The sequence below is a fragment of the Ambystoma mexicanum genome, chromosome 4p, assembly GCF_040938575.1.
Source record: "Ambystoma mexicanum isolate Mex_15411 chromosome 4p, UKY_AmexF1_1, whole genome shotgun sequence".
Lineage (NCBI taxonomy): Eukaryota > Metazoa > Chordata > Amphibia > Caudata > Ambystomatidae > Ambystoma > Ambystoma mexicanum.
The window spans coordinates 1,163,744,190-1,163,770,016 of NC_090927.1; the positions used below are offsets into that span (position 1 = coordinate 1,163,744,190).

At 43.1% G+C, this 25,827-nt stretch overlaps 1 protein-coding gene across 17 annotated transcripts in view; it reads right to left on the minus strand.

Moving 5' to 3' along the window:
• Window positions 1–25,827, minus strand: part of SYNE1 (spectrin repeat containing nuclear envelope protein 1) — a 1,651,720-nt gene that overhangs the window by 215,563 nt on the left and 1,410,330 nt on the right. For all 17 annotated transcript variants that reach the window (XM_069606781.1, XM_069606782.1, XM_069606785.1 and 14 more), the window contains 3 exons: window positions 17,282–17,516; window positions 12,628–12,822; window positions 7,831–7,956 (listed from right to left, as the gene is read on the minus strand). In XM_069606781.1, coding sequence (XP_069462882.1) covers window positions 7,831–7,956; window positions 12,628–12,822; window positions 17,282–17,516 — 556 coding nt within the window. The remainder of the gene's footprint in view (window positions 1–7,830; window positions 7,957–12,627; window positions 12,823–17,281; window positions 17,517–25,827) is intronic.

A 25,827-nucleotide genomic window follows, 5' to 3' on the forward strand; every position in this document is an offset into this window, starting at 1 on the left:
ACATCCTTTCAGCTCACATTCCCTCTTGAGATAAGCCTGGCGGCTCAGCAACGCTAAACCGAAACTGTGTAGTACAGACTTATACCAACGGTTGATTTTGCTTACACCTTAGCCCTAGTTGTGTGTAGTAGTACCAAAGGGTACTGCATACAAACCTTGCCTAACACTGGGAATAGAAGGGAGTGTGAGCAGGGCCTTATCTTCTGGTCCAGGCGTAGCTTGCCTAAAGTCTATTCTTATCTGACCATGTGACTGGGGACCACGTTTTGAGCTCCTTTATTTAATGGTGTTCAAATGAATAAAACTTGGCACTCATTGTTCTTCCGTCGAACCTTAACAGGCGCTCAGCTCTCGCCTCCCGCTCATTGTATCTTTCCATGATAGATAACTAGTTTCTTGGCTGCCTTAATCCTTGACACTGGGCCAGGCAGGCCTTCACAATTCTGCTTCCACCTCCAGCCAAGCTTATTCTGCTGTGCCACACTTCCAGTTCTTCCATTCACAGAATTTTCAGTTTGCTTGCCCATCCGCAGGTTGCAGTCCCTGGACCACCACGTGAGGTCCAAGTGGAGATAAGGTGGCATGCTGACCAGCTCCGCTTGGGAGCCCTTCTCCTGATTCCATGAGGCTGCAAAGTGCAGCTGTAACCCCCTCATCCGGAGTCTCATGTGTGGCACGGCCAGGAGGACCGCTGCCATGATACCCAGTAAGTGTTGGTACCACCAAGCCGAGGTCACTGCTCTGGCAAGGAAGTGCGTAGTGGCCCTCTTGATGGCCGTAATCTTGTCCTCCGAGGGAAATATCTTCTTGGAGCTCATATCCCAGATGAGGCCCAGGAAGGTGAGGCTCTGCGTGGGCTGCAGCTGAGACTAATGAGCACACCCCAGGTCGTGGGGTGTGCTCATATGCGCGAAGGAAGTGTGGGTAACCCTCTCCCGGGATCTAGCCCAGACAAACCAGTCGTGCAGGTACGGGTAGACATGGTGGCCCTGGGCCCTGAGGAGGGCTGTCTCTCCATTCATGAGTCTGGCAAATACCCTGGGGGCTGAGTTGAGGCCAAAGGGTAGCACCTTGTACTGGAAATGACAGCACATGATCCTGAAGCGTAGGAAGGAGCGATGTGGCTGCCAAATTGGGACGTGTAGGTAGATGTCCTGCAGATCCAGGGAGCACATCCAGTCTCCCTTGTCTAGTGTCTCTGCAATGAGTGCTGGCTTAACCATCTTGAATTTCTGAAGAGGGAGGGAGAGGTTGAGGGTGGATAGGTCCAACACAACTCTCAGGCCAGCCTGGTTCTTCTTTTGTATGGCAAAAATCCTGGAATAGAAGCCTAATCCTCTCTGGGAGGATGGTACTTCTTCCACTGCTTGGCTCTCGACAAGCGACCGCATCTCCGCCAATAGAGTTGCCATCCCAATATGAGGGAGTGGAGGGGAGGAGGGAGAAGAGGGAGGTATCGGTAGGTGGTACCCCGTGGATACTACAGAGAGGATCCCGGGGTCAGCAAAGTTCTGGTACCAGAAAAGCACGTGCGAGGCAAGCCTGCCACCCACCGGAGACACGTGGACCCGAAGCTACACATCATGCTTTTTTTCTTCTGAGGCTGATGCTGAGGAGGGGGGCTGGAAGAAGCCCTTACCCCCCCACCCTTTTTGTTGCTTGCGCTGGTCCTGACTCGGCAAGCTTCAGGTTGTTTCGACCTCCGTTCCTGGAATCCCCAGAACCCAGCAAACGACCGCCCTTTGTTGGAGCGTTGATGCGACTGGGTGTACGCCTTGGGCGTGGCCTTCGTCAGGATAGATAAAGACTTGGCAGTTTGAGAGCTGTTCTTTTTATCTAATTCCTCGTCGGCGGTACAGTGAAAGAGGTCACTGCCCTCGAACGGAAGGTCCAATATGCGATCCTGGACATCAGGGTTAAACTTAGTAGCCCAAAGCCAGGCCGTCCCTCTCATGTATCTGGTGATGCAGATGGCCCGGCCAGAGGAATCGATGTGGGCTACGGTGGACTCCATGAGCTCCTGCGCTACCAGCTTGTCTTCTCCTAGACTCGCCTTGAAGCATGCCTGGCTCTGCACCGGAAGTTCTGGAAGGAAGTCCGCTATTTCCTGCTGAAGCCTCTGGTTAGCAGCTGTCAGCGTGGCATAAACGTTGGCCTGACGCAGGTACAGGGAGGGTCAGAATAGTGTTTTGGGACACAGAAATGTTTTGTTTTGGACACCCTTACAGATCCTTAGTTTTTGATTTAGGTAGGGAAACACCTTTAGCACAGGGACAGCAAGGATGTTTCCCAATCCCTTTATTTTCATCACTAAAAGTCTTTAGACAAAACCATGTCTAAAGTGTGTCCGACTTTCATTCCTGACCCTTCACATATGTCGAAAAGGATGCAATGGGCTAGTGCTGGTGATTAGTTTCAAACTAATAAAAGTTCAACACCAATTTACCTAAGAATAGGTAAGGTCTCTCCTTTCTTCCAGACTCACGGCTAACCCAGGGGCAGGATACCCAGCCCAGGTTCAATGACAAATGAGTTTAGGGGAGATAGGAGACAAAGGGACTTGTGGAGGACAGGGACATGTATGCTTACTTAACCAAGCAACTGTGATTTTCCCAGATGTCATGAAGGATTGTCTGGGAGTTGCTGGGGGTTCGATCATCCGCCCCTTGTTCCAATGAGATGTGCCCAGAGGTTGTGGCCTCATAGATTCTTCCAGTCGGCTGCAACTGAAAGATGCAATCCATGTCGGAGAAGAACCCAATGATGCAGACAACGTCAGGAAACTTCACAGGATGGAGGCAGGTGAGTTCTGCTGACAATCACTGTTTGCAGGAGACGACAGGTGTCCTTCCGGTCACAGTTACAGAAGCTGCTCCAGGACTGGTTCCCTTAAAGATAGGAAGCTGGAATTTGGGGAGAATGTGACTTGGGAACCACCACATTTCTGGGCTTGATCGCAGAATGGTGAGATTTCTGGCGAGGTAGCCAACTGAAGAGCTGGTCAGTCCCTGGGGAAGTCCAGGGACACTTCCGAAGGGTATGAAGGACTGGATTCTTAGAATATTTGGTACCAGTAATCCAAGAGCTGAAGCATCACTCCGGTTCTTCAGAAATCAGGAAGAGGAGCAGGGCTTCACCAGCTTTTCACCATCAGCGTTTAGCTTCACTTCACTGGCCTTTTGCTCACTTGTTATAGGGAAACTGACTAGTCTTTCAGACTGTCAGTACTTGGAACCAGGTTTCCCTTAGTCTTTTGACTTACTTTCTATTTTGGGAAACGTTTTACAATTGCACTCAGCATCTTCCAATGCAATGCAATTGGGATACTTTTGTATCACCATAGACTAAACACAAGCCGATGGCATGAGTTACTTTTTCACAATGTTTACTGTATTTTATTTTAGCTCTCTCACCTTTAGCGGTTTTGGCTACCAACTATGGCTTGTGTCCTAGCATGGTGTGCCACAAGGTTTTTCACTTGTTCTTTGGCCATTTTGTCTTTTGGCCTTTTTCCTGCATTGCCAGGTCAGGAAATTCCTTTTTTGGTCATGCATTTGCCCAGAAAAGTCTTGCTTTCCGTGGGCTGGTGAAGGGCATGTGTGTTGGAAGCCAGGAAGTGGTGTGGGACTGTCTGGTTCCAATACACAAACTGATTTCTGTATATCTGGAGTGTATGCATGAGTTTCACCAACAGTGGTACCTGATTTAAGGGGCAGATCTTCATTGGTTTGGCTATGTTTCGGTTCTCACCTGTGTTTTCCCATAAGAGGAGTCCTGCAGTCATTCCCCAGAGATCTGATGAGGAGACAAGTATCCTGCATAGCCATGGGCCGATCCTGAGAAGGCAGAGCAACCAACTTTTGCTGCAGTCCTCGTGGAGACTTGTCTGGCTACTGATCTTAGAAGACCTTTGATGGTGCTTCGACCCTTTGGATTGGTGTGAACAACCATTCTGGACTTCTTCTTGGTGCTTGTCGATTTAGAGTCTTTGGATACGTTCCTGGGCCATCCAGTGGACTGACCAACTCCAATTTGGACTACTGTGGTAGAAGAGTCATCTTTACATGTTTTGGCTTGGAGTTCGAGGGGGCTATCAGCTTGTCCTGCAAGAGTACTTCTTGTGAAATGTTGGCATCCTAGCATAGACAGGTCCCAGGATAGAGGACTAACTTTGACCGCAACATCTGTGTCCCCTGCTGTTGCCATGCATTGGTGACGGTCACTGAAACCAGCTTTCCCCTGCATCTAGTCAAGGATCCTGAAGAGTCCTGCAACAGTGCTTTCTGCATTGTTCCTTAAGAAGAGATTGCACAAAGCTCCTGGACAAAAATGGAACTCTTCTTGTACCTGCAGCTCCTGGGCTTCTTTGTTCGGCACCAACGGTAGGAAACTACATCATGCGACCCTCCAACGACCTGCCAAGTCTGAGGAAAAATCGCAGAGTATGGGGGGGAAGTTACAACAGTACTTCCCTACAACGCTATCTCCACCCTTTAAAAGTTTGTAAACTTTTAAATTGTTGTGTAGCTTTTGGCTTTGGCAATACCTGTTGTTTAAGTCTGTCCGAAAGGTAGAAAAAGGTTTTACTCACTTCTTCATCTGTCTTCTGGAACCTCCTTCACATCCACAGGACCCTCCTCCTAACCTTTTCCCACTCCCTAAAACTAATGGAAACATTGTGAACTTTTGGGGACAAGGCCCCATATAACTTATGGTTGGAGTTTATTTTATAAATTAGGGTTGTTATTCCTGTGGACTGTTGGTGTATTGACTAATTACTTCCACTGTGTTTGTTTATATGTATTTTACTATTAGTGTTGTGTGATAATATTACCTGGTCTTAGTCATTTTCTTAGTGTGTGTCTTGGCCATAAATAAATATAGTCTTTTTAAAACTGTCTAAACTTAATCCTTGATTGCTCACTGTGTGGACTTGTTGTTGACCCCTGACCCCACTCACTTTCTCCTAAGACTTAGCCTTGACCACTCTCCATGCTACATTGTTTGGTTTGGCTACAGCTCCCATAGTTTCAATGTTCAGTATAACTAGGGTGGCCTTCTAAACATCTGTTCACCAGGCTAGAGTTTAGAAATCCAGTTTAACAGTAAGGATCTGCACAAAACAAACAGCCAGTAGTTGTCCAGTCAGTGAGATCTACTGTTTTCACATCCGCCCCAGTAGCAGACTTTCTGGCACAAGTGATGGGGACTGGTATTAGACAGTCCCAGCCCCTTTCTGGTCCTCACACACAGACACAAATTCACACTAGCCCATGAAAGCAGAAGCTTTCCTGGGTAAACACATGACCTTACAAGGACTTTCCTGACCTGAGAAGGTAGGAGGAAGGAGAAACTACAATATGGCCAACAAAGGAAAATCTTGTGGCACAGCCATTTTAGGGTTCTAGCTACATTTAGTAGCCATACGCAGTAAACACTAATGTGCACAACAAAAATAATGCAAACATTGTAAAAATGTAACTGCTACCACTGGCTTGCCTTTGGCACATATACAAGTAACCAATAATCCCATGTTACAAAGCTATGGCGAAACAAAAGTATCCGCATTGCACTGCACTGTAAGGTGCTGTGGGCAATGTTAAAACTACAAGAATTCAAAAGGGAAACAAAGTTTTCCAGTACTTATAGTCCGAAGGATTGATCAGTGTCCCCACACCACATGAACAAAAGCAAGAAGGTGAAGCTGAAGGCTTTATTTCCATTCAAAAAGTCAGGACAAAAACAAAAACGGAGGAAAAAAGTAAGGGTTCCATAGGAAACTATAGAGGGAAAGTTGGAAAAAGAAAATCTTTCCTAACATAGCTATAAGGGCCACCATAGGGCAACATGCCAAAGAAGGGTGGCCAGGGGACTTCAGTATAAGTTCCTCTAACAACAAAAGGTCAGAGATACTATAAACCAAAGTGGAAAAAAGGAAAACATGCAGGGGGTCCCAGAAGGGGACTGCAGAACCTGCAAAACTGGGATTCTGTCCCAACAGAGACATTGCTACAAATGTGGAAACATCTCCTAAAAATATTAAAAGAGGCTTAACTGAACTTTGACATTATTCGTGGGTGCCCCTTAGGCCCTTAAAGTTGTACACCAAAGACTGAAATGTTTGTATTTACCCCCGATTTATTAAAGATTTTAATGTAATAAATCCTGCCTGTTGAAATGAATTGGGTTTCTACGCCTAACTTTTATGATATTGTTTCGATCTATATCGAGTGTACTGAGACCATATAGGTCTGGTATCATTAGTCTAACTAATTGTGGTTAACCCCATCACTCATTCTAAGTGCTACACTGGGTATATAGTCTACCTATTTGCTAACTATGCTACTATGCACTAGGGGTGCTGGGGGAGCAGAGTGATTGTTCATGTATGGTGAACACTGTGGGGTCTGATCATGACAAAGTAATGCCTGTTACCTATGTCTAGTAGTCCTTTTGTTTAACCCCTTAACATACCAATGAATAGGATATACTACCTCGTATACACCTTATCTTTACCTTTAGGAATAGGAAGCATCTGGCCTAAAGGCCCCATTTTTTTTATATCTTCCCCATTATGAGTTTGGCAGTAAATCAGAGGTACATTTTCCAATTTGCCACCAAAATCGTTTACCGTGACTACCATTCGGGCCCATGGCATTACCACTGGATTATGAGTGGTGGCACTGCAGTGTAAATTCCCATTTCTGACGTCCCTAAGACTCCATGGGGATTTTAGGCAGATTTATCAACATTTAACCATGTTGTAAATCTGCAGATTTCTGGGGGTAAAGTAGAGGATTCACTTCCAGCTCCTTGCTGGAGGTTAATCCTCCCCTGCAGCCCCAAACTAGATATTCAGTGGTGTGTTAAAAGTGCCTGCAATTCTTTCGCTACCAAATAAAGTGTTGGTAACAGAATTACCACCCCTTTTTACAGCATCGCCAAAACCATAATGAAGCGCATAGTACTTATCTGATCTTTTAGTGGCTGTGTAGCTGTCTAATAAAGTGCTTATTTTTCAGCATTCCTCTGTAGTATATTCTCTTGGGTTTTCTATTGTGACTAACTTTCCCTGTGAGCCATCCTTCTCTGTCTCCCGAGTGAAACCAGACTGCTGTGCCATGATTACAGTAACAAGAATTTGGTCCGGTGGCTGGATACTGGTCTTTCCCTTAGGGATAGATGATTTAACACCCCTCACCAGAAAGCTGTGGCAAACACTTCCTAAGAGTAAGAAGGAGAGCATGAATCGGCATTGGATTATGGAGTAGAAGGTATTGGCGAATGAGAGGGTGCTGTAAAAGACTAACCACATAGATTTGAGATTGACGAACAGGGCTGAGCTGCGTTTCATCTAAGTTGAGAAGGAAAATCAAAGGGTGGACCGAACAAAAGCAATTTCAGTTTTCGCTATGTTCTTGCTAATTCAATGTGTGCTTTTGGTGTCTGAGGTTAAGAGAGAAGCAGAGTTGAGCACTACTTAGACATGGGCAGAGGTGACTACATGTCAAGAATGGTAGTTGTAGTGACCTTCAATATTAATGGCCAGAAGTTGTCTAGTGTACTCCTAGTGAAAGCTGCCCATCCCGACAGGTTGAAAAAACAGCACAATCTTTTAATGTACTAAATTTGTAGAATTAGGATAGAAAATGCTTCACCTTCAGATTTGATCAGTTTAGGTATTTAGTGTTTGATTTATCAGGACTCTTTTTCCTAGCACAATTCCTAGCTTGGAAGGAGAGTTATAATGCAGACAGGAGCACAGAGGACACATTGACATCAAATAGAGAGACATTGACATCAAATAGCAATGTACTGAGAAAGTTATACCTTGCAGCGTAATTGTTCCGTGTGAAGTTCATCGTGATGATCAGGCAAAGACTTCGAGAGCTGTTTTTTGAAGGCACGCAATCTCTCCAATGACTCTGCTATTCCTGTTTCACATTTTTCCCAGTCCTGAAATACAGTTAATAGGATTGATGACCATTCTCAGAACCTTTTAATGAGTGAAAAATAAATCTACTCAATTACACACATGCATCAGGATTTTATTTAGCCACAGGGAGGTTTACAAGACTGTCTAGTCTGAAGTGGTGATTTATCAGTTTCATAGCAGAGGTTTCCTGTTAAACTCTGCAAGACTCCCTGTTTATCCTGCCCCATGTTTTTGACGGCATACTCCTGTGCGTACTCCCAGGTGTGCCAGCCATCCATAAACAATGGAGGGGATGTATGGCAAAAGGGAGGATCTCAACAGAGCAGCTGTAGCGTCCTGTCACCAGGCCCATCTCTGCAGTGCTTCGCTGCAAAGTGCACCTTCATCGACCAAGAGATGAGAGATTACTGTGAGATTAAATCACTAAAAACAACATAAACATTTTCATTTTTATTAACAACTGCTATCGATAGGACATTGTTTTCTGAAGGGCTCATTGTTCTCCTTCAGCAAAAATAGAATGAGAATGAAAAGCAGGAGATGTATAAACTTCAGAACTGTTTAATTCAAAGACACAGATTTTAAAGTTAACTGAACACTCACAAAGCACATAATAGCTGAATAAATGTAAAATCACCCAGGCCAAAGCTCCAAACAAAATATGTTTTGGACATTGTTTTGGCAAATGTGAGAGAGAGGTGAAATAGTTCAGAAAGAAAGGCCTTGGATGTCATGCCCTGACATACCTATCATTCCTTACTACCGGTGATTAGTGCCCATAATGGACATTGTGCTCTGGCACTTGCCATAGGCCTTAAAAACCCCTGAAGGTGTCTTCCTTTTTTTCAAAAGAATGAAGCAATATACAATTATACAAAAATAACTTATTTAAATTCGCTGGAATTTCAGAGCCAGAGGCTCCGATATGTGGTCTGAAGTCCCATAACATGTGACATCCGAAAAAGAACTGTTGGGATAGGGCGGGTGGTGCTACTTATGCCCTGGGCACCTCACATCCAGTGGAAGCCATGAGGCGAGCGGTATCAGTGGCACTGACCATGTTCAGCCTGTAGGTGGGACACTTCGAAGATAAAGAATCTGCAGAAAAGGTAGCATCCAACAAAAACATACTTCCTTGTATTTACCGCTTGGTTCATACAAGTTAAAATCATGTAACTATGTATCATCTATCTATATATATAAAAGTCCAAATTTGTTTGTGGTGGGATTTGTGGCAAAGCGTTGTTCCTTATACAAGTCCACACCGTTCCACCAATCTGCACCACATTTTGCATAGCTGCCCGTTAGGCTCCTCCGGACATTACTGGTTACATGATATTTGGACACCACAGCCCTTTTCCCGGGGTTTGGCAAAAGTCAACAATTGATTGTGGGTTTGTGGCAAAGTGTTGTTCCTTATACAATTCCACACTGTTTCACCAATCTGCACCAAACTTTGCATAGTTACCTGTTAGGACGCTCTGGACATTACTGGCTAAATGTTATTTGGACACCCCACCCCATTCCCTGGGTTCAGCACCTTCACACATGAGACGGTTGCCTTAAGTCGGCAAAACATCAATGTGGTCATAGAAGGACCGGTCCTGACACGAGGAACAAAACTCGAGGTCCAGGCCCTAGGATGCAAAGTTTCCAAAATATTTGCTCCGCAATGCACCGCAATGAACTGCGCCACACCAGGGTGAGGTGACAGGAGGGGAGAGAGCACAGAAGGCCCCAGTATGCAGCAGCACACCAAATCTCATCTCCCCCCAACTTCTGCTCCGGGGTATGTCAGCCAGCAACACGTGCCTATACTCAGTGCAGTGTACTTCAGCGTGCAAAGCACATCAAGCAATAAGCTAATCGAAACAGTGACCTACATGATCAGTGTTATCATGTCTGTCTACAGAACCCCTTAGGAGAACGGGTACTTCTGCTATTACCAAATATTGTGAGGTTTAGAGAGAGTGGTAAGAGTAGCCAGAAATATCACACATTCCATGAAACCCCAGGGGCTTGTTGTGGCCAAACACAAAATACAACTACTGTGCCTTTATATTTCCAGATTCCTTGTCATGTGTCCAAGTACTAAAACCTTTTTGTCCTAAACATAATTTGCATGACATTTAATACCAGCAAAACAAAAGAGGTGATGGCTGAAAGGTTTAGAATGAATCTTAACATCTTGCATTGCTCTGGGCAACCCTCCAGATATCGTTCATCGCCTGCCAAGCCATTACAGAAAGAGGAAAGACCATGCGCAAATCAGGCTTGGTCCCACCTACAAAGGGGCAGTCCAGCCCGAACTGCTAAGTCACATCCTTTCTGCACAAGACCACAAGTATCATCAAACATGTTTCAGCCTCGTTGGGCCTCATCAGTGATGAGTATCTTTAGTGTCTAAGCCTAGCAGGCAGGGGAACCACGTCTGGGCATGCTAGTCACACTTCGGGTGACTTCAGCGAAACAAAAGAGGTTAAGGCTGGAAGGTTTAGAATGAATGTGACCTCTGGCATTGATCTGGGCAACCCTCCGAGCCATCATTCATCACCTGCCAAGCCATTACAGAAGGGGAAAGACCATATGCAAAACAGGCTTAGTCCCACACCTAAAGGGGCAGTCCAGCCCGTACTGCTAAGTCACATCCCTTCTGTACGAGACCACAAGCATCCTCAAACATGTTTCGGCCTTGTTGGGCCTCGTCAGTGAGGAGTAGCTTTGGTATCTAACCCCAGCAGGCACGGGACACAAGTCTGGACGGTTGGAGTGATCGGCATTATTCAAAACATTCCACCCATCACTTTTCTGGTAACATTTAATACCAACCTGGATTCGTAAACACCTTGTACAAGGGTTTGCACATGAAGCCACGGGTTCCCAAATATTGTACAGCGCCACTCCTGAGTCTTTTTCGGTCATTATCAAGCATACTTCAATGAACAGAAAAGTAACAATCTACCTCTTGTCAGCCCTCATCAGTTCTCAACACTACTACTAGCATGTCCTCTACTCAGAAAATGAAACATATCATTCTTGTCCCTGTGAAGGTGTTCCATGAGCCTTGGAAATAAGCAAGTGTTAGGCAAAGTTTAAATGCAGTACCCTCTGGGAACACTACAAACAACTATGACTACAGGCATAGGCAACCCAACCTTTTAAGCTTGTGCTACACAGTTTTGGTAGAGTGCTAAGCAGCCATGCTTATCTCAAGAGGGGAAATGTGAGCTGTAGTGGAATTACACAAAGATTCACAGTTACAGGTATTCAAATAAACTCTTACACTCAAGGGTTCTTGCATTAACAATTAATAATTTATTTATCAGTCAGTTATAAAGCCTTCTTCCTGAAGGGAACAATAGAATGCTAGCACACAAATATACTACAATGCTGTACTCTTAGTTTCGAACTCAATCTTCAAATCAGTGGCTGTTCAGTGTTTCAGCTCCTCGCGTCTAACGCAAATAGACCGAAATTGGGTCAGAGTTGTTTGTAGTGTTCCCAGAGGGTACTGCATACAAACTTTGCCTAACAATGTGGCTCTCCAGATGTTTTTAACTTTGACTCCCATGATCGAACGCCAATTACTATGATGGCTAGGGTAGATGGTAGTTTCAATACAAACCCCGGGTCCAATAGAATGCAATTTCACTTGCTTTACCACTATGATGTGGGTGAACACATCACTGTGTATTACACATTTGTCTGTCGGTGCCAGGTTATGTTTCACCTGAAGACACACTGCAGTCCACTGAGACTGACATCCGAAGCAAGACACAGATGTGCTCATTTTCTTGAAATGAGCTTTTTTGACGGCAAGGAGCCGTTACGTTTACATTTGAATGTATGCATGTCCCGGCGCCAAATATTTGTCATTTGCACTGCCAAGTGCAAATGTAAAGGGCAAAAGGTGGCGTACAAGTGTGTATGCCACCTTTTATTCTTCACATTTGCACTCCGCAGTGCAAAGTGAGTAAACATTGCCTGGCATGCTGGCATGCCAGGCAGCATTTACTTTTCATTGTGAGCGCTGCTTGCATTGGCAAATGGCGCTCACAGTTACAGGTAAAACCTTGCTTATGTGGGTTTAATTTCAATTGTGAGTAATGCTTACCATGCGCACATGGTAAACAGTGTTCACAAAAGCAATTAAACCATGCCTGACATATGAGTATGTCAGGGAGGGTTTCATTGTAATTGTACATGCTCCCTGCTGAGCGTGTACAATGGATCCCTCTGGGGTCTGCCTGCTTTTTGCTGGTGCATAAAGCAGCCAGACTCTATAGGGATCGCCAGCATTTGCGGAAGCATCAAAATCCATGCTGGCGCAGATGCTGTTGCATTTGTATGGAGGAGAGGAAGGGAGCGCCGGAAACACAAGTTGCGTTCCGCCCCTCCTCTCCGCCATACAAATGTTTGAAAATGAGAAGTGGTTGGAATGGAAGGCGTTAAAGCCTTACTCAAGGCTTTTACGCCTTCCATTCATGTTACGGCTCTCATGAACATGAGCTCCAGATAGTTTGGTGACAGTCTAGAATGGTGACAGTCTACAATGGGTGATCTAAAATATTATTTCTTTCTCCCCATTTAAGTAACCTGTGCCACAGTGTAGCAACTGGACTGCTTTATTTGCACACCTGTAACACAGATTTGCTCCCTAAAACCCAACTAGCAAAACGAGTTAAATCTACCTTCAAAAGGAAGGCAAGCTGCTTCTTCTGCTCCTCCAGCCGAATGTTGGCGGCTTTCCATCGCTCCTGTATTTCTGTGAGTTCTGCCTGCAGTGCGGCCTCTGCACCACTGTCAGCGGAGAGTAAGAGCTGCTTGCCTGCTTCCACTGTTACGATATAGCTCCCTTGTTGCCGGTGGAGAACCTTCTCTTTCAGCTGCAAACCCAAGAGATAAAAAGAATAGAAATTATGAAATGTATTAGCAATGATCCAACTCGAGCCAAAGTTATTATGTGAGGCTCATTCCAGACACCTAAGCAGGTAACAACGTGGTAGGTACAATGACCATGAAAACCAAATACCTGTGCATGTGTGTGCGTGTGTGTGCATGCATGCTTGTGTGTCTGTCTTAGAAGAATCTGAATCACAGTGAGGACACACACTATAACCATGATCGTGACAAGCTAAGGGTTTACAAAAATGTTGTCTTCTGTCAAACAGTTTGTTATCAGTGTGTGGCTTTCTGTTGCCAGAACGAACAGGCCAATGAGATTCTGTGGGGGCTTCAGAGCCCATGCCATAATCTGTACAATTTAAGGGAAGGCATGTTCATTTTATGCATAGCCAGCTCAGACTTGAATCCAGATGGCCAATGCTCTTTTTGGGCATGGGCTCTATATAAAATAATTTCTTCCGTTATATAAAGCCATGCACAACACTTCCCAACAAAATGTACTCTATACGAAGGAACAAGACCTTAACCATAATAGTCAGTAATGTCTCTATTCCTTTTGGGCCATTGTGACTCTGAACCTTTCTGATAGCCTGTCTGAACTGACCGTGAAAGTTTCAGGATCCCATATCATATGTTGGCTAGCACTTAGGCACACAAATGTGTCTAATGTGGTGGAATAGTAGAGCCCTCCCTAATACCCCTTTCCTTTTTAAATGAGATAGAAAAGTAAGCTGTCAGTTTACAATGAACATTAGCAACACACCAAACTTTGCAATGCTATAAATATGGCTGCTAGGGAGAATGCTCAGTTTCTGTGCTAATTCCTTTTAACCTGAGAGACCCCCAGCATTTTTGCTGGACTCTGGACTTTTTTAATTTTAATCTCCTGAGTGAGTGGAACTTTTTACCACTCACTCATTCTTTTTCTCTAACTGGGATTTTTATTTCTACTGTTTTATGCAGTCTGGTAAACTCCATATTGTTTATGCAGGCATCTGCTTTTTTCTTGGCAACACCCATCACCCTCTGTGCAGTGTCATTGAGGAGTCCCTTGGACTTCTCTTAATGTTTAAATGCATGTTCCTGTGAGAACTACAGTTCCCAAGAATAGTAAGATAACTTGGACTTACTTTTTCTTGTGTAGGTCCAGCACACACCACAGTATGTGTGGTGCTGAGGGTTTACATTGCAACTTCCTCTCCCACTCCTCATGTAACATTTTGTTACACTGTAACTCAAATGGCTGGTGGCAGTGGTTTCTTTTTTACTACCTTTTGTGCAGGTTACTAGGAGGCTGATTTCTCAGCTGCAGTACAGCACCCATGGGTGGCCATTTTCTCAAAAATGGCCACCGTTTCTTTGTTCACAATTTTCCGTTTGTCAGTTCCTTCTGGGCTTTTTTTTCTATCCTTTCGAGTAGATTGTTTTTTTTCTCAGTTTTGCCTTTGGCAGGCTTCAGCCCGTCCTTTGACTTTCCGTGCCGCAGAACATCAATACCCGTGGTACCTGGGCCATTATCGAGTGCATCGTCTTCCAAAGAGCGAATCTGGCTGAAACTCTGCAGGCATCTGTGTAGACCTCCAGAGGCACATATTCTTCAACAAAGGTCCCCTCACCAGAATTCAGGACCGGGTAATCGAAGAGAATGCCGCCACAGATATTTGTTTCTTCTTGGTGCTGAACAAAATGTGCCAAGACCACAAAGAGCCACTGAAGTGAGCTGAATCCATTGCTGCCGACCCCTTCTTCTAAGTGCTGTTGCAGAAGCCCGCCAAAGGTCCCCCCTTTCGTCATCACGGCCAAGGAGCAGGAATCAGGGTCTGCAACGTTGCATCGAGAAGGAAGCCAGCTACAAATCCTTCTTGATCAACAAGGTACTGTGGGCCTTGGGTTGGGATTACCTTGTGCCATTTTAGATGCTTCCTTGCTTGGGAAGTGCTACTTTCTTCACTTGAGAGTTGACCCCAACTCCACTGTACAGGCCTTACAGCATGTGTGCTATCAGGAAGGCTCCCCTTGAGCTCCTGTGCTTTCTTCATCAGAACTGGAACTGCCAATTTGACTTTGGCTGTGCTGGTTTCCCAAAGGTCCAGCTTCCTGATCCAACTGGCTTTGGCAATGCTGGGCCCTCACTAGTTTTAATTGTGAACACTTTATTGCTAGGAAACAGACTGCCTCTATCCCTCTGGGAGAGTGTACCTGTTAGTAACAGTTGGTAGCTGTGTTCTGTCTAACCTTTACTTCCCTCCATACTCAATTTTGCAAAGGTGATACTTATAAGTGCTTTTACTGAGTTTAGTGTTTACTTGGTTATCTGTATGAACTGATTTCGTTGCAGTGCTCTAAATCTCCCATAACTCCCTCCTGCTGCTCAGCCACTCTACCGACTTGTGTAGTACAGGCCTATATTAAGAGTTGGGTCCCTAATACCAAGAGGTACGTCTTATGAAGTCCCACACCAGTTGGACTACTTACCTAATAATGGCTAATGTTTTGAATACATTTTTTAGAATGACCAGCTGGATGTTATGCTGAACAAATGACCAGCAACACATCAGTGCCTTTATCTGAAATACATTTGATGGTGGAGGCAACGTTTTGTAAAGGACAATAATTATTGAGACAGCAGATCCCAAGCCATGGCCTGCATTTTATTGGACAGGTTTCTATTTCTGTGCAATATACTCTGCTTATCAAAGGGTGTTTGAATCAATAGTTTACCTATCAGATAAATTGTGAATTTGCAGCACGGCTCACTAAGTTGGGCATGCATAGCCTTGAACAATATTTTAAAAATGGCCTGTGGCTAAAGCACGTATTGCATAGAGAAAACAAACCAGTATGGCATCTTCTAATTGGTCAGCTTAAGTGTGGCTCCCAGACCATACCTACAAAGGTTGAGATGGAAGAAATTACAGATATGTTTTTTAAATCGCCCAGGAAAAAATGAGGAGGGCAGCGTAAGAAGAGAAAGGTTTTGATTAATGGGAAAATGATGACTGGATAATTTATTTGCACCTAATGCTAAATTTGCCTATCACCACTACTGTTCAACCTATACCTCAGGTGCCTCTGCGTAGTAATAGATAAAATCAAAGTGCATTTCACAAACTACGCAGATGATACCCAGTTGGTCATAGAGTTGAGCAGCAGCTATCCCCAGGATAGCACTAAAGTCACTGTATTATATAACGCAATCGAAGCATCAATGGACCAGAATTGGATGTGCCTCAACAGCAATAAAACAGAGATGATGATGATGATGATGATCTTTGGCTCCCATGAAGCCTGGGCTAAGCTCTGTCCACAATATGAGTCTTTCAACATCAAGGACTCCTGAATACAGGTAGTAGGGAAAGTGAAAACACTGGGGCTATTTCTGCAAGCCTCCATGTGCGCAGAAGCACAGGGCATGTACCTGAAAAAGAACTGCTCCTGCTACCCTCGACTCCCGAGCTATCCAACCTTAACTGAATGAGGAAAATTGGGTGGCCGTCGCCAAAGCGACCATACTGTCCAGGCTTGATTATGGAAATGCACTGCTATTAGGTGCTAATAATAGATGCATTGCTAAATGCCAAGTGATTCAGAATAGTGCCGTGATCGTGAAAAGGAAAAGATGGAAAGAACACATCAGTAACGACAGAGTAGCTCTGTATTGGCTGTCAGTGGAAGATAGGATTATGTTCAAAACCATGACCATGGCCCATAGATGTCTGTATAAGAAAGCCCCAGCATACCTTAAGGAAAAGCGCATCCAATACGTTCCCGGGCAAGCCTTAAGATCTGAAGCTCTGGGTCAAATCACTGTCATGGCCCATAAGCGATCTAATGGCTTGCACAAGCCCTTTCCAGTGATGGCAGCAATCAAATGGAACAACTTACCTCTGCAACTAAGACAGTCTTTCGAGAAAAAAACTGAAAACATATCTTTTCAAGTGAAAACATCAGTCGAGACAGGTTAGGATTCATTAGGCAGTGACTTTTTTTGTGTCTTGTTATTTGTCCCGTCCTACTTTTAGTCTTTTGTCTGTGTCTTAATGTTTGCACTCTGATGCCTGTGGGCTTTCGGTGTGGTACAAGCAAATAAATAATAAATATAAATTAGGAACCGTCTTTAGAGATAAGCCCAAGTGTGCATGCGTTCAAATGTTGTTGGCCTGCATTGTTGGTGAGCGGAGACCATCGCAGGTAAGGAATTATTTCTGCAGCTAATATGTTTCTACAGCTGGTGAGGTAGATGTGTAGTGAGCCACCTGGAAGTCCCATTGCACCATTCTTCTTTACATTTTCATTTTTCAACCAGCTTAAAAAGTTCATGTTGTTTGAACCAAACCGTGCATAATCTTCTCCAAGAAATGTCAGCATACCTGAAACACTTGTGTATAGGCGCGTTATAAATATCATATCATATCATATCATATTGCTTAACACAATTACCTGAACTTCATCCAGTAAGGTCCTGGCCTGCTGCAATGGGATGGGTACATTGCCCAGCCCAGACACAGGCTGATAGGACACTTCCACCAGCCACTTGCGGAGCTTCTCTGCCATGTCCCTGTATCGCTGCCACTGGCGGATTTCGCTATCAATGATTCCTCGTCTTTGTTGGGCCCTACGGATCACCCCCTGCCACTGGTTGCTGAGTAGGGCTAATTTCATATTGAACTCATCCCTGTGAAAATGAATGGACATTGATTATTGCTCCACAAAACACATAACAAAGCAGGCCAACCAATTAACAGGTTCAACGAGTATGCATATGCCCTAGCCTTATGAAAGTCTACTATTTTTTTTATAATGGGTGGGCATTAATGAAGGGAGTCCCTCACATGCAGCATTTTGTTTCCAGTCCTATAGTTGCAAGGATTATTTATTCAAAGTGCTTGTGCTCTAGCACCTTGAAGCGTCTCATGTGCTAGCTGGAATTACCAATAATTGGTGCATAGAAACACTTGTGTACAGGTGCGTTATAAATGCCATATCATATCCCATCTCGGATCCAAATAAACAGACAGACTCAAAGAATATGGCAAGGTACTACTTTATCATTAGCATAAAATAAAGTATGGCAATCTGGTGAATAACAGGCAGTAATTCACACACTCACACCCAAATGTGATTATACAAAGGTTTTATACCTCGATGTGTGTCATTTATGATGTCATCCTACGTAGCCAACTAAAACCTATTTAAAGGAGGGATTGATTAGGGGAACATATGTACCTATAGTATACATAAGTGTTACTAACTTCATTGGTTGCCCCTTATCAGGTGGGCATGCCTCGCACTACTTCTAAATACGTAGAATATTGATTATAGCCGAGAAAATGGCAGCGGGTTGGTCTCTGCAACATTATGTAGCATGTCGCTACATAAACCATCTGTTTGGCTGGCATGCTTTCCCAACCTTGGACTTTCGGCTCGTTAGCAGCACATACGCAAAACGAAACTCAGGTGCCACAAACAACAACAGACTACCCACCACTTTCCCAATTAGTCCATCGTCTCATCAGTCAGGCCCCAACCAAGGCTTCTCCTTTGTAGTTGACCTTGAAGCCTGCTCTCTGTTCTGAGACATTCAAGGGAGTGTAGGCACACTATTATCTTCATCTGGTCATAATTAATAGCCTTGGTTTTCAACTTCTGAATCATGTTTCAGGTGACAACACATTTGTCCATCTCAACCTTCTATTTACTGCTATTTGATTCAATTGTGCTGGGTGTCATTACACTTCTCGGCCTCTGGAGACTTGCTCACTCCATCTTCTATGAGCTTTCTGCATTTTTTATTGTCTAATACTTGACTCTGGCAGATGTTTTCTCCTTCGCGTAATCTAGGAGAAATATGTCTCACGTACATGGCTTATCCTTTTGACTCCCCCTGTGCCTTGCAATTATTCCTGGAAATAGCATCCTTCATCCCAAGCCAATAGACTAATCTTTATTTCTCACACAAAGCTGTTTTTCCAGCGTCTCCTGACTCTGCAGCACTGGTCTGTCTCCAAGGTAGCTTAAATGGTTTTAAATCAAGTCTGACGTCCATCTTTCCATCATTGCCGCTCTGCCATGTTATGCTTAACTCTGCAGCAAGCTTCTATATGTCTCATGTACCTTTCATTTCTGAACAAATACATTTATTATTCAGCAGGTTACTTTATCTTCTTTGCATATGCGATTTCTTCATATTCAATTACATGTTTCTCTTGTTACCTCAGTTAAATCTTTATTCTTTGAATATTTTCTTATTGTTTCAGTGACTCTTAGTATCTCTCCTCTATGAAGTCCCTCTGCTCTTGTCAGATTTCGCTTATAGCTCTATGATGTCCAACGGTGCGTGCAGACATCCTTCCACCCTCTCAGTGCGAGGGTACATTTGATACGGTTGTCTGAGTGCATATCATCTCTCAGACACTCAATGCGGTATTGGGATGATACCTGGTGTCCCACATATGGCTCTTCTCCTGCTGTTCCAGTATGATGGAGGTTAGGGGCGGGAGCTAGGGATAACATGTCCACCTGCTACTCTACATTCGGTTCAGCTATGCGCCAGAGCAGCCAAGACATGTCACACAATTAGAGTTGCTGAGTAACCAGTATGTTAAAACACAATTATTGTCCAATTCAATATTTTACAGTAGAGACTCACAGGTAGGGGGATTTTTCAGAAATCCTCTGTGAAGTGCGGTGTTTCAGAAGCCCAACCTCTGGTGTGAAAATAGCATGTCCAACAAGTTACCCTAAAAGCTCTAAACTGAAAGTGCGTCAGAGCAGTATGGCTTCACTCGTGGGATAGGGGGTGAGTTGGTATCAAAGTACAATTAGGGCCAGGCACAAACACAATAACATACCAGCTATAACGTACTATAAGGTATCTACATACCATGTATGAAGTATTTCATTAAGGTTAAAAACACCATCAAATAGGTACTTCAGAAACATATACTAACAAGCACATAAATATATAAAGTGAAAAAACAGCAATGGGTTCAAATTAATTTTCATTCCCTCCACACACCCAAGATAAAGATATAGAATAAATCCTGAGAGCAAAGTACTAAAGAGGAGAGAGAAGGGGTTAAACAGTTCAGACAAGAGGTCCGAAGGGGCAACAAATAGTGGATAAAATATGAAGTGCATACAGTGCTGGACCTGAACAGTTGTTGGGAGATGTATTAGATTTCTCGTTTTGGACCTCCGGTGGTTCCATCTATGTTTCCAACATCTGCTGATAGTCAAGTACCTCTATTGGAAATGACATTAAATGCAATGAATTCTACCATCATGTCACTTATGAAATTGTTTGAAAGATTGGACGAAAAACTGTTGTGGCAATCTAGACAGATTGACAACATCATTATTTGGATGAATAATTACGGTAGAAACCAAGAAGCTCTCCGGAAGCGTCAGTTAATTTCCGTTGACGCATTATGCTCTATGAATCCACTCACTAGCGAGGCAGTCATCTTAAAACACACGTGCTTGTCTGCTCCAAGTGCTTTACCCATGTTTCCATGAATAATTCATCCCGTAGTGTGTGGCGACTTGGTGAGCATGGAGGCGGATGCTTTGGCTTTACCTAAAAGTGTGCCTGTGTCCAAACAAGAAAATGTTCTTATAAAGGCTCCTGCATCCACGCTTGTGAATACAATCAGGATGCCTTCCTCTAATTTTTCTACAGTTTTTAACATGTTTCAGGCTAAGGTGAACATGAAATCTCACAAAGGCAAAAGGGAGAAAAAGAAAACTAAGAATGTAAAAAAATACCTCATCCCATGAAAAACCCAGCGTCAAACAATTTTTTAAACGTGTACTGCCTATTGTGACCCCTCCAACGCACACAAGCAATACTGTACTTAACAAATATACACAGTTAGAAAAGAAGGCGGTTGCTTCTAAGACAAAGTGTCCTTGCAATTACCCTTCTTTGAATCCTTTAATTTCTGCTATGGCATACGCAGCTGCAAGTGAGGGAGCTAAATGCAATACATCTGTTCCTTTGCCTGCATCTCTGAGGATTTTAACTAAACCTATCACTAAACTGGACAGACCAAAGCCTAAGGATCTCAACACAGTTAATGGCATTCTACCTCAAATTAGAGCTGAGATACAAAAATCAATACAAGATATTTTGATATCTAAACAATGCTCCGTACCAGTGTCTATGCCTTCTTTTACAACTCTTGGTATACAGGACATAGCGGGGATGATTGACGCCGAGCCGGGCATTGTGCCCAATGGTTACCCTACTGACAGGATTCAGGGCAGAATTTCTTCTACAAATCAGAACCAAGTTGAAAATCAAATTGGTAAACAATCTTACTATCATCGATTCATATTAAAATGCCATCCGACCCCATTTCCTGTCTATAAGTTAAACAGATCGAGTGTCGTTGCCATTTTTGATGAGATTATTATTTTACAGGATGTTACTTCTGCTGATATTGCTCAGATAGAATTCCTGAATGATGATGATCTTGCCATTGTGAGATTATGGCTGACCTCTAATCTGGTAAGAAATGTCATTTGGCATGCCAGAATGGAGCTTTTCACGCTGGGTTTTGTTTTGGCTATTATTGATCCTACGAGAATCATAGATGAGCATTATAGTGGGCAGCAGGGGGGGCTGAGCCGATTTTGACTCAGTTATTTAAAAACTTACAATCAGAACCAAGACCCGGACAAAGCCAGCCTGGGCCAAACTCGCCTGTCTAACAACAGTTCTTCAAAGTTGTAACTAGCTCGGATAAGTGAACAGAGGGTAGTGTCACTTGAAAGTTGCAACACACGTGGTTCCTCTCACTTGTTTGGGCCCAGTGAAAAGGTAATTTCCACCTTTGACATTGCAGCTTTGCAGGAGGTGAGGTTTTTGGTAAAACAACTGGTCTGGAAAACCTATAATATAATCTTACAGGCGGCCAGATTGAATGTGAAAGGCCATCCTTCGTCTGCCCTTTTGGTAGCTGTGGCTAGCAATAAGGGCTTTGAAAACTACCCATGGGCAGCGCCAAATTTCTATTTGCAAATTGTGAAAATCAAATATCAGGGTGGCATAATTGCCTTAATAAATATCTATCATAACCCAATAGCCATTTCTGATGAGACATTTTTTGGCGACTTAGGACATCTTCTGAACATCGCCTCACAAGCGCCTGAGAGCATGAACATTGTAATAGCTGGCGATTTGAATTTACAATGTCTGCTGCGTAGTGAAATAAATAACAACTCCACATGCTAGAAGTGGGTGTCTCTCATGAGGGGGCCACCACCTTTTAATGCTTAATGGCACGATCTTGGGTGACATTCCGCCTAAGAGCTTGAGGCGACGTGCTAAAAGTGATTCCATCGCTGATTATATTTCTAGGGATGGACTCTCTTTTAGTCGAGCTATTTCCTTTGAGATTATTATGCAGGATTACAGTGACCATGAATTACTTTCCCTAAAGTGGTCTTACGACTCAACTCTGATGAACCCTAGGTGCAATCATTATTATCCGATCCTTAACAACAATAACTCTAGGACTCGGTTTCGCTGGGATGAACAATCTTTAATGCTCCTTAATGATAACATCCAAATGGGGTCCTTGTGTGTTTCTTGGGAAGGTGAGCCTTATACTTCCATTGTACAGCTTTTCAAGCTACATTCTAGCTCTGCCACACATAAGTACTATCTGCAAAACATGTCTTTGATTCTGACATAAAGGCAAGGAAGTCTGATCTACGTACACAGAAAAAAGTGGCGCTTCTCCTTCCTGTTGCGGCACGATCTAAGGCTATTCAATCTTTAAAATGTAGATACAATAACTGCCTATGATCTCACAAAGCATATTTGCATCAATGTGATGCTGAAAATATGCTACAAGCGATACATTCTAAGAACACAACACAGATTTGGACTTTGCTGAATTTAGCTACCCAGTTGAGACAATTGGCGGTCCAGATCAATGGAGTCCTTGAGCATGAATGGGTCGCTTATTACTCGAAGATGTATGAACATCCCGAGGGTCGGTCCGAATTAAAAGTTATGGCTAACATTAGCTTTATAGAACTACAAATTTCAGAAGAGGATGTTTATTATTTTAACATTAAGTCCAGTAGTTCCAGGACACCTGGCCCTGATGGCTTGAACAACATGATGTTCAAGCAACATCCTCATTTATGGACGAGAATCCTTTTCAACATCTTTCAGCAAGTATTGGTGTTCAATGTCATCCCTGGAATCATGGCGCTGTTCAGTGATTGTGCCCATTTTCAAGAAGGGCGATCGGTCTTTTCCTGCCAACTATAGGCCCATCGATATTAAGAGATTTCAACCAATGGGCCTCTCAGTGTTTTCAGTGTGATCCTTTCCAGACTGGCTTTTTTGCAGGCATGGGAACTGCTATCAACTTGTTAACAATTAAATCTATAATTTCTCACCATGGGTCTATGAAACAACCGTTGTATTTTGTTTTTGTTGATTTGCGCGCAGCATTCAACTCTGTGTCGAGGGAGTTGTTGAATGCAAAGTTGATTCACGCTGGATGCCCCTCCTACCTTGTTGGTCTGATTAAATAACTTCATAGTAATACCAAAATACAAATCAGAGTAAATCTGGAAGGTGGTTTATCTCCGTATATAGAGACACGAAGGGGGCTGAGGCAGGGATGTATCCTGGCCTCAGCGCTCTTCAACTTCTTTATAGCAGACATTCAGGGAGCCTTTGCAGGCAATTTGTCTGATGGCCCAAAGCTGGATTCGAAGGTCGTTTCTGCATTATTATATGCAGACTATTTGGTTTTGATTTCAAAAACACCTCAGGGCCTACAACGCTTGTTAGAAGCGCTGACAAACTATGTGCAATCTAATTTGCTCACTATTGACTTAGATACATTGAAAATTATGATTTGCAGTGGACACCATAAGCGTTTGCTCACAAGATCTAAATAGATGTTGCAGGGGAAAGAACTTGAGTGTGTACAGCAGTATACAAACTTGGGGGGGTCTCCATTGCGGGTCATGATGATGACATGGTCCGTTTGGAATTAAAATTAAGTATGTCCATTTCTGAGGCGATTGTTATTCAAAGTCGATATGGAAAGTTCTTGTTATTACCCACTTTGACATTTTTCCAACAAAAAGTCACTCCAATACTTTTGTATGGTTCAGTACTCGGTATGTAAGTATAATGAATTATTTGTTGGTTTGTGATCTTTTAGCAACATGAAGGAATTAAGCCAGTTTTTTGTGGATTTGATAAATTGAAGTTTTATTTTCATGTAATATGGAAATTGTGTAAAAGAGTTTTGCTATTTTACTTTTATGACGAATGAGAGAAATGAATAGATACTTGGCTTTAGCTTCCATGATTAAATTGAGGATAGATATAGCTGGTGGTTCTGTTGGGAAAAAACCAGAGATTAGCAAATTGGTCAAGAATATTGTGTGCGGACTTATATACAGTTTATGCCTATTGAAAAGAATCTTCAATTAGCATGGGCTACATTGAAATAACATTGGTCACATGATGTTGGTGGGGTCATTTCTGAAATGGATTGGAGAGACATTCTGAGGGTGAATTTGAACTTGGGTGCGGACATGGGTTTGCGTTTGATTCAAATGAAAGTTGTTGGAAGGCTATATTGGACACCGGTTAGGATGTTTAAATTGGGGCTTAAATCCAATAATTTATGCTGGTGTTGTGATATTGGTAGAGGCACTCTTCTACATTTACTATGGGAATGTCCGAGGGTGCAATTGTTTTGGAAAGATGTCCTGGATAGGATTGATTTAATTTTTGGAGTAACCTTGCAAAGGTCCGCAGCAAACATAATTTTGCTCTCGCATAAAGAAAGATGCGTGCGTGCTCGGAAACATACTTGCTGGATAGACAGAGCTATAATGGTAGCGATTAAGTTAATTCTCAGAATCTGGAAAAAAAGAAAAAAGCCTGATGTTGATGAGTGGTTAACTGAGTTACAAGTTTTATCACAGTATGATAAGATTTTGTTTGAAAATAAAGATAAAATAGGAGACTACAATAAGTTGTGGGGTCCATTTATGGTTCTTTACGATTGATATGATATTTGGGTTGTTCTAATGGATGAGGAATCTATGGGAGGAGATCGAATATGGTGGATTCCCACTTGTGTTGTCTTTCGTGTTGTTTTATGTATACCTGTCTAAGTATTATGTTTCACTGGATATAGTTGATTTGGTGGACTAGATGATATATGATGATTAAGATATTCGGTACATTGGTTACGTTGAATTCATGTGAAACATCAATTACTTATGTAAAGTTTTACTGTTTTTTGCAAATTTAATAAAGTGATTAAAAAAATAAAATAAAAAAAAATAAAAAAACGTTTAAAATCTTGTTTTAGGTGTCTTTTTTCTTTTATATGTAATTTAATGTGTTAAATATGTAAAGTTGATGTATGTCAGATAAACCAATAACATTTTTTCTAGATATTAAAAAGTATTCGATTTATGCATGATCCACTCTCCCAGTGGGACCCCCAGCACCTTTTGCTGGACTTCTGGACCTTTTTCTCATTCTCCTGAATGAGGGGAGCCTTTTCCCCCGCATTCATTCTTACATGCTCTATGTCAGGCTGAGAGGTCCTGTGTCCGCGGAAGCTGCTGAACCCCCGATGATCCCCCTGAAATGTAATTCCCAGAACTAGATTTCAATTCAGCTCTGTAAACTACACCTCAAAGGGAAAGGGGGAAGTGGAAAACAAAACAACACCAGGCAGACTGCGTCAAGGCTAACCAGAGCTGAACCTGCAGAGGATATAAGAAAAGCAGATACAATTCCTTTATTTACTTACTTAACCTTGGCTCTTCTCTTGAAATTTCTTAGAGAAGCTTGTAAAGAAGCTGAAAATCTCTCTTACTTGAGACTCTTGAAATTCACAGCAACTTCTTACTTTGGGCAAATCTGGAAAGTTTAGTTCTTTGTCTCTTTTCCAAAATGCACTAGATGTCCAGTTAAATTGTCT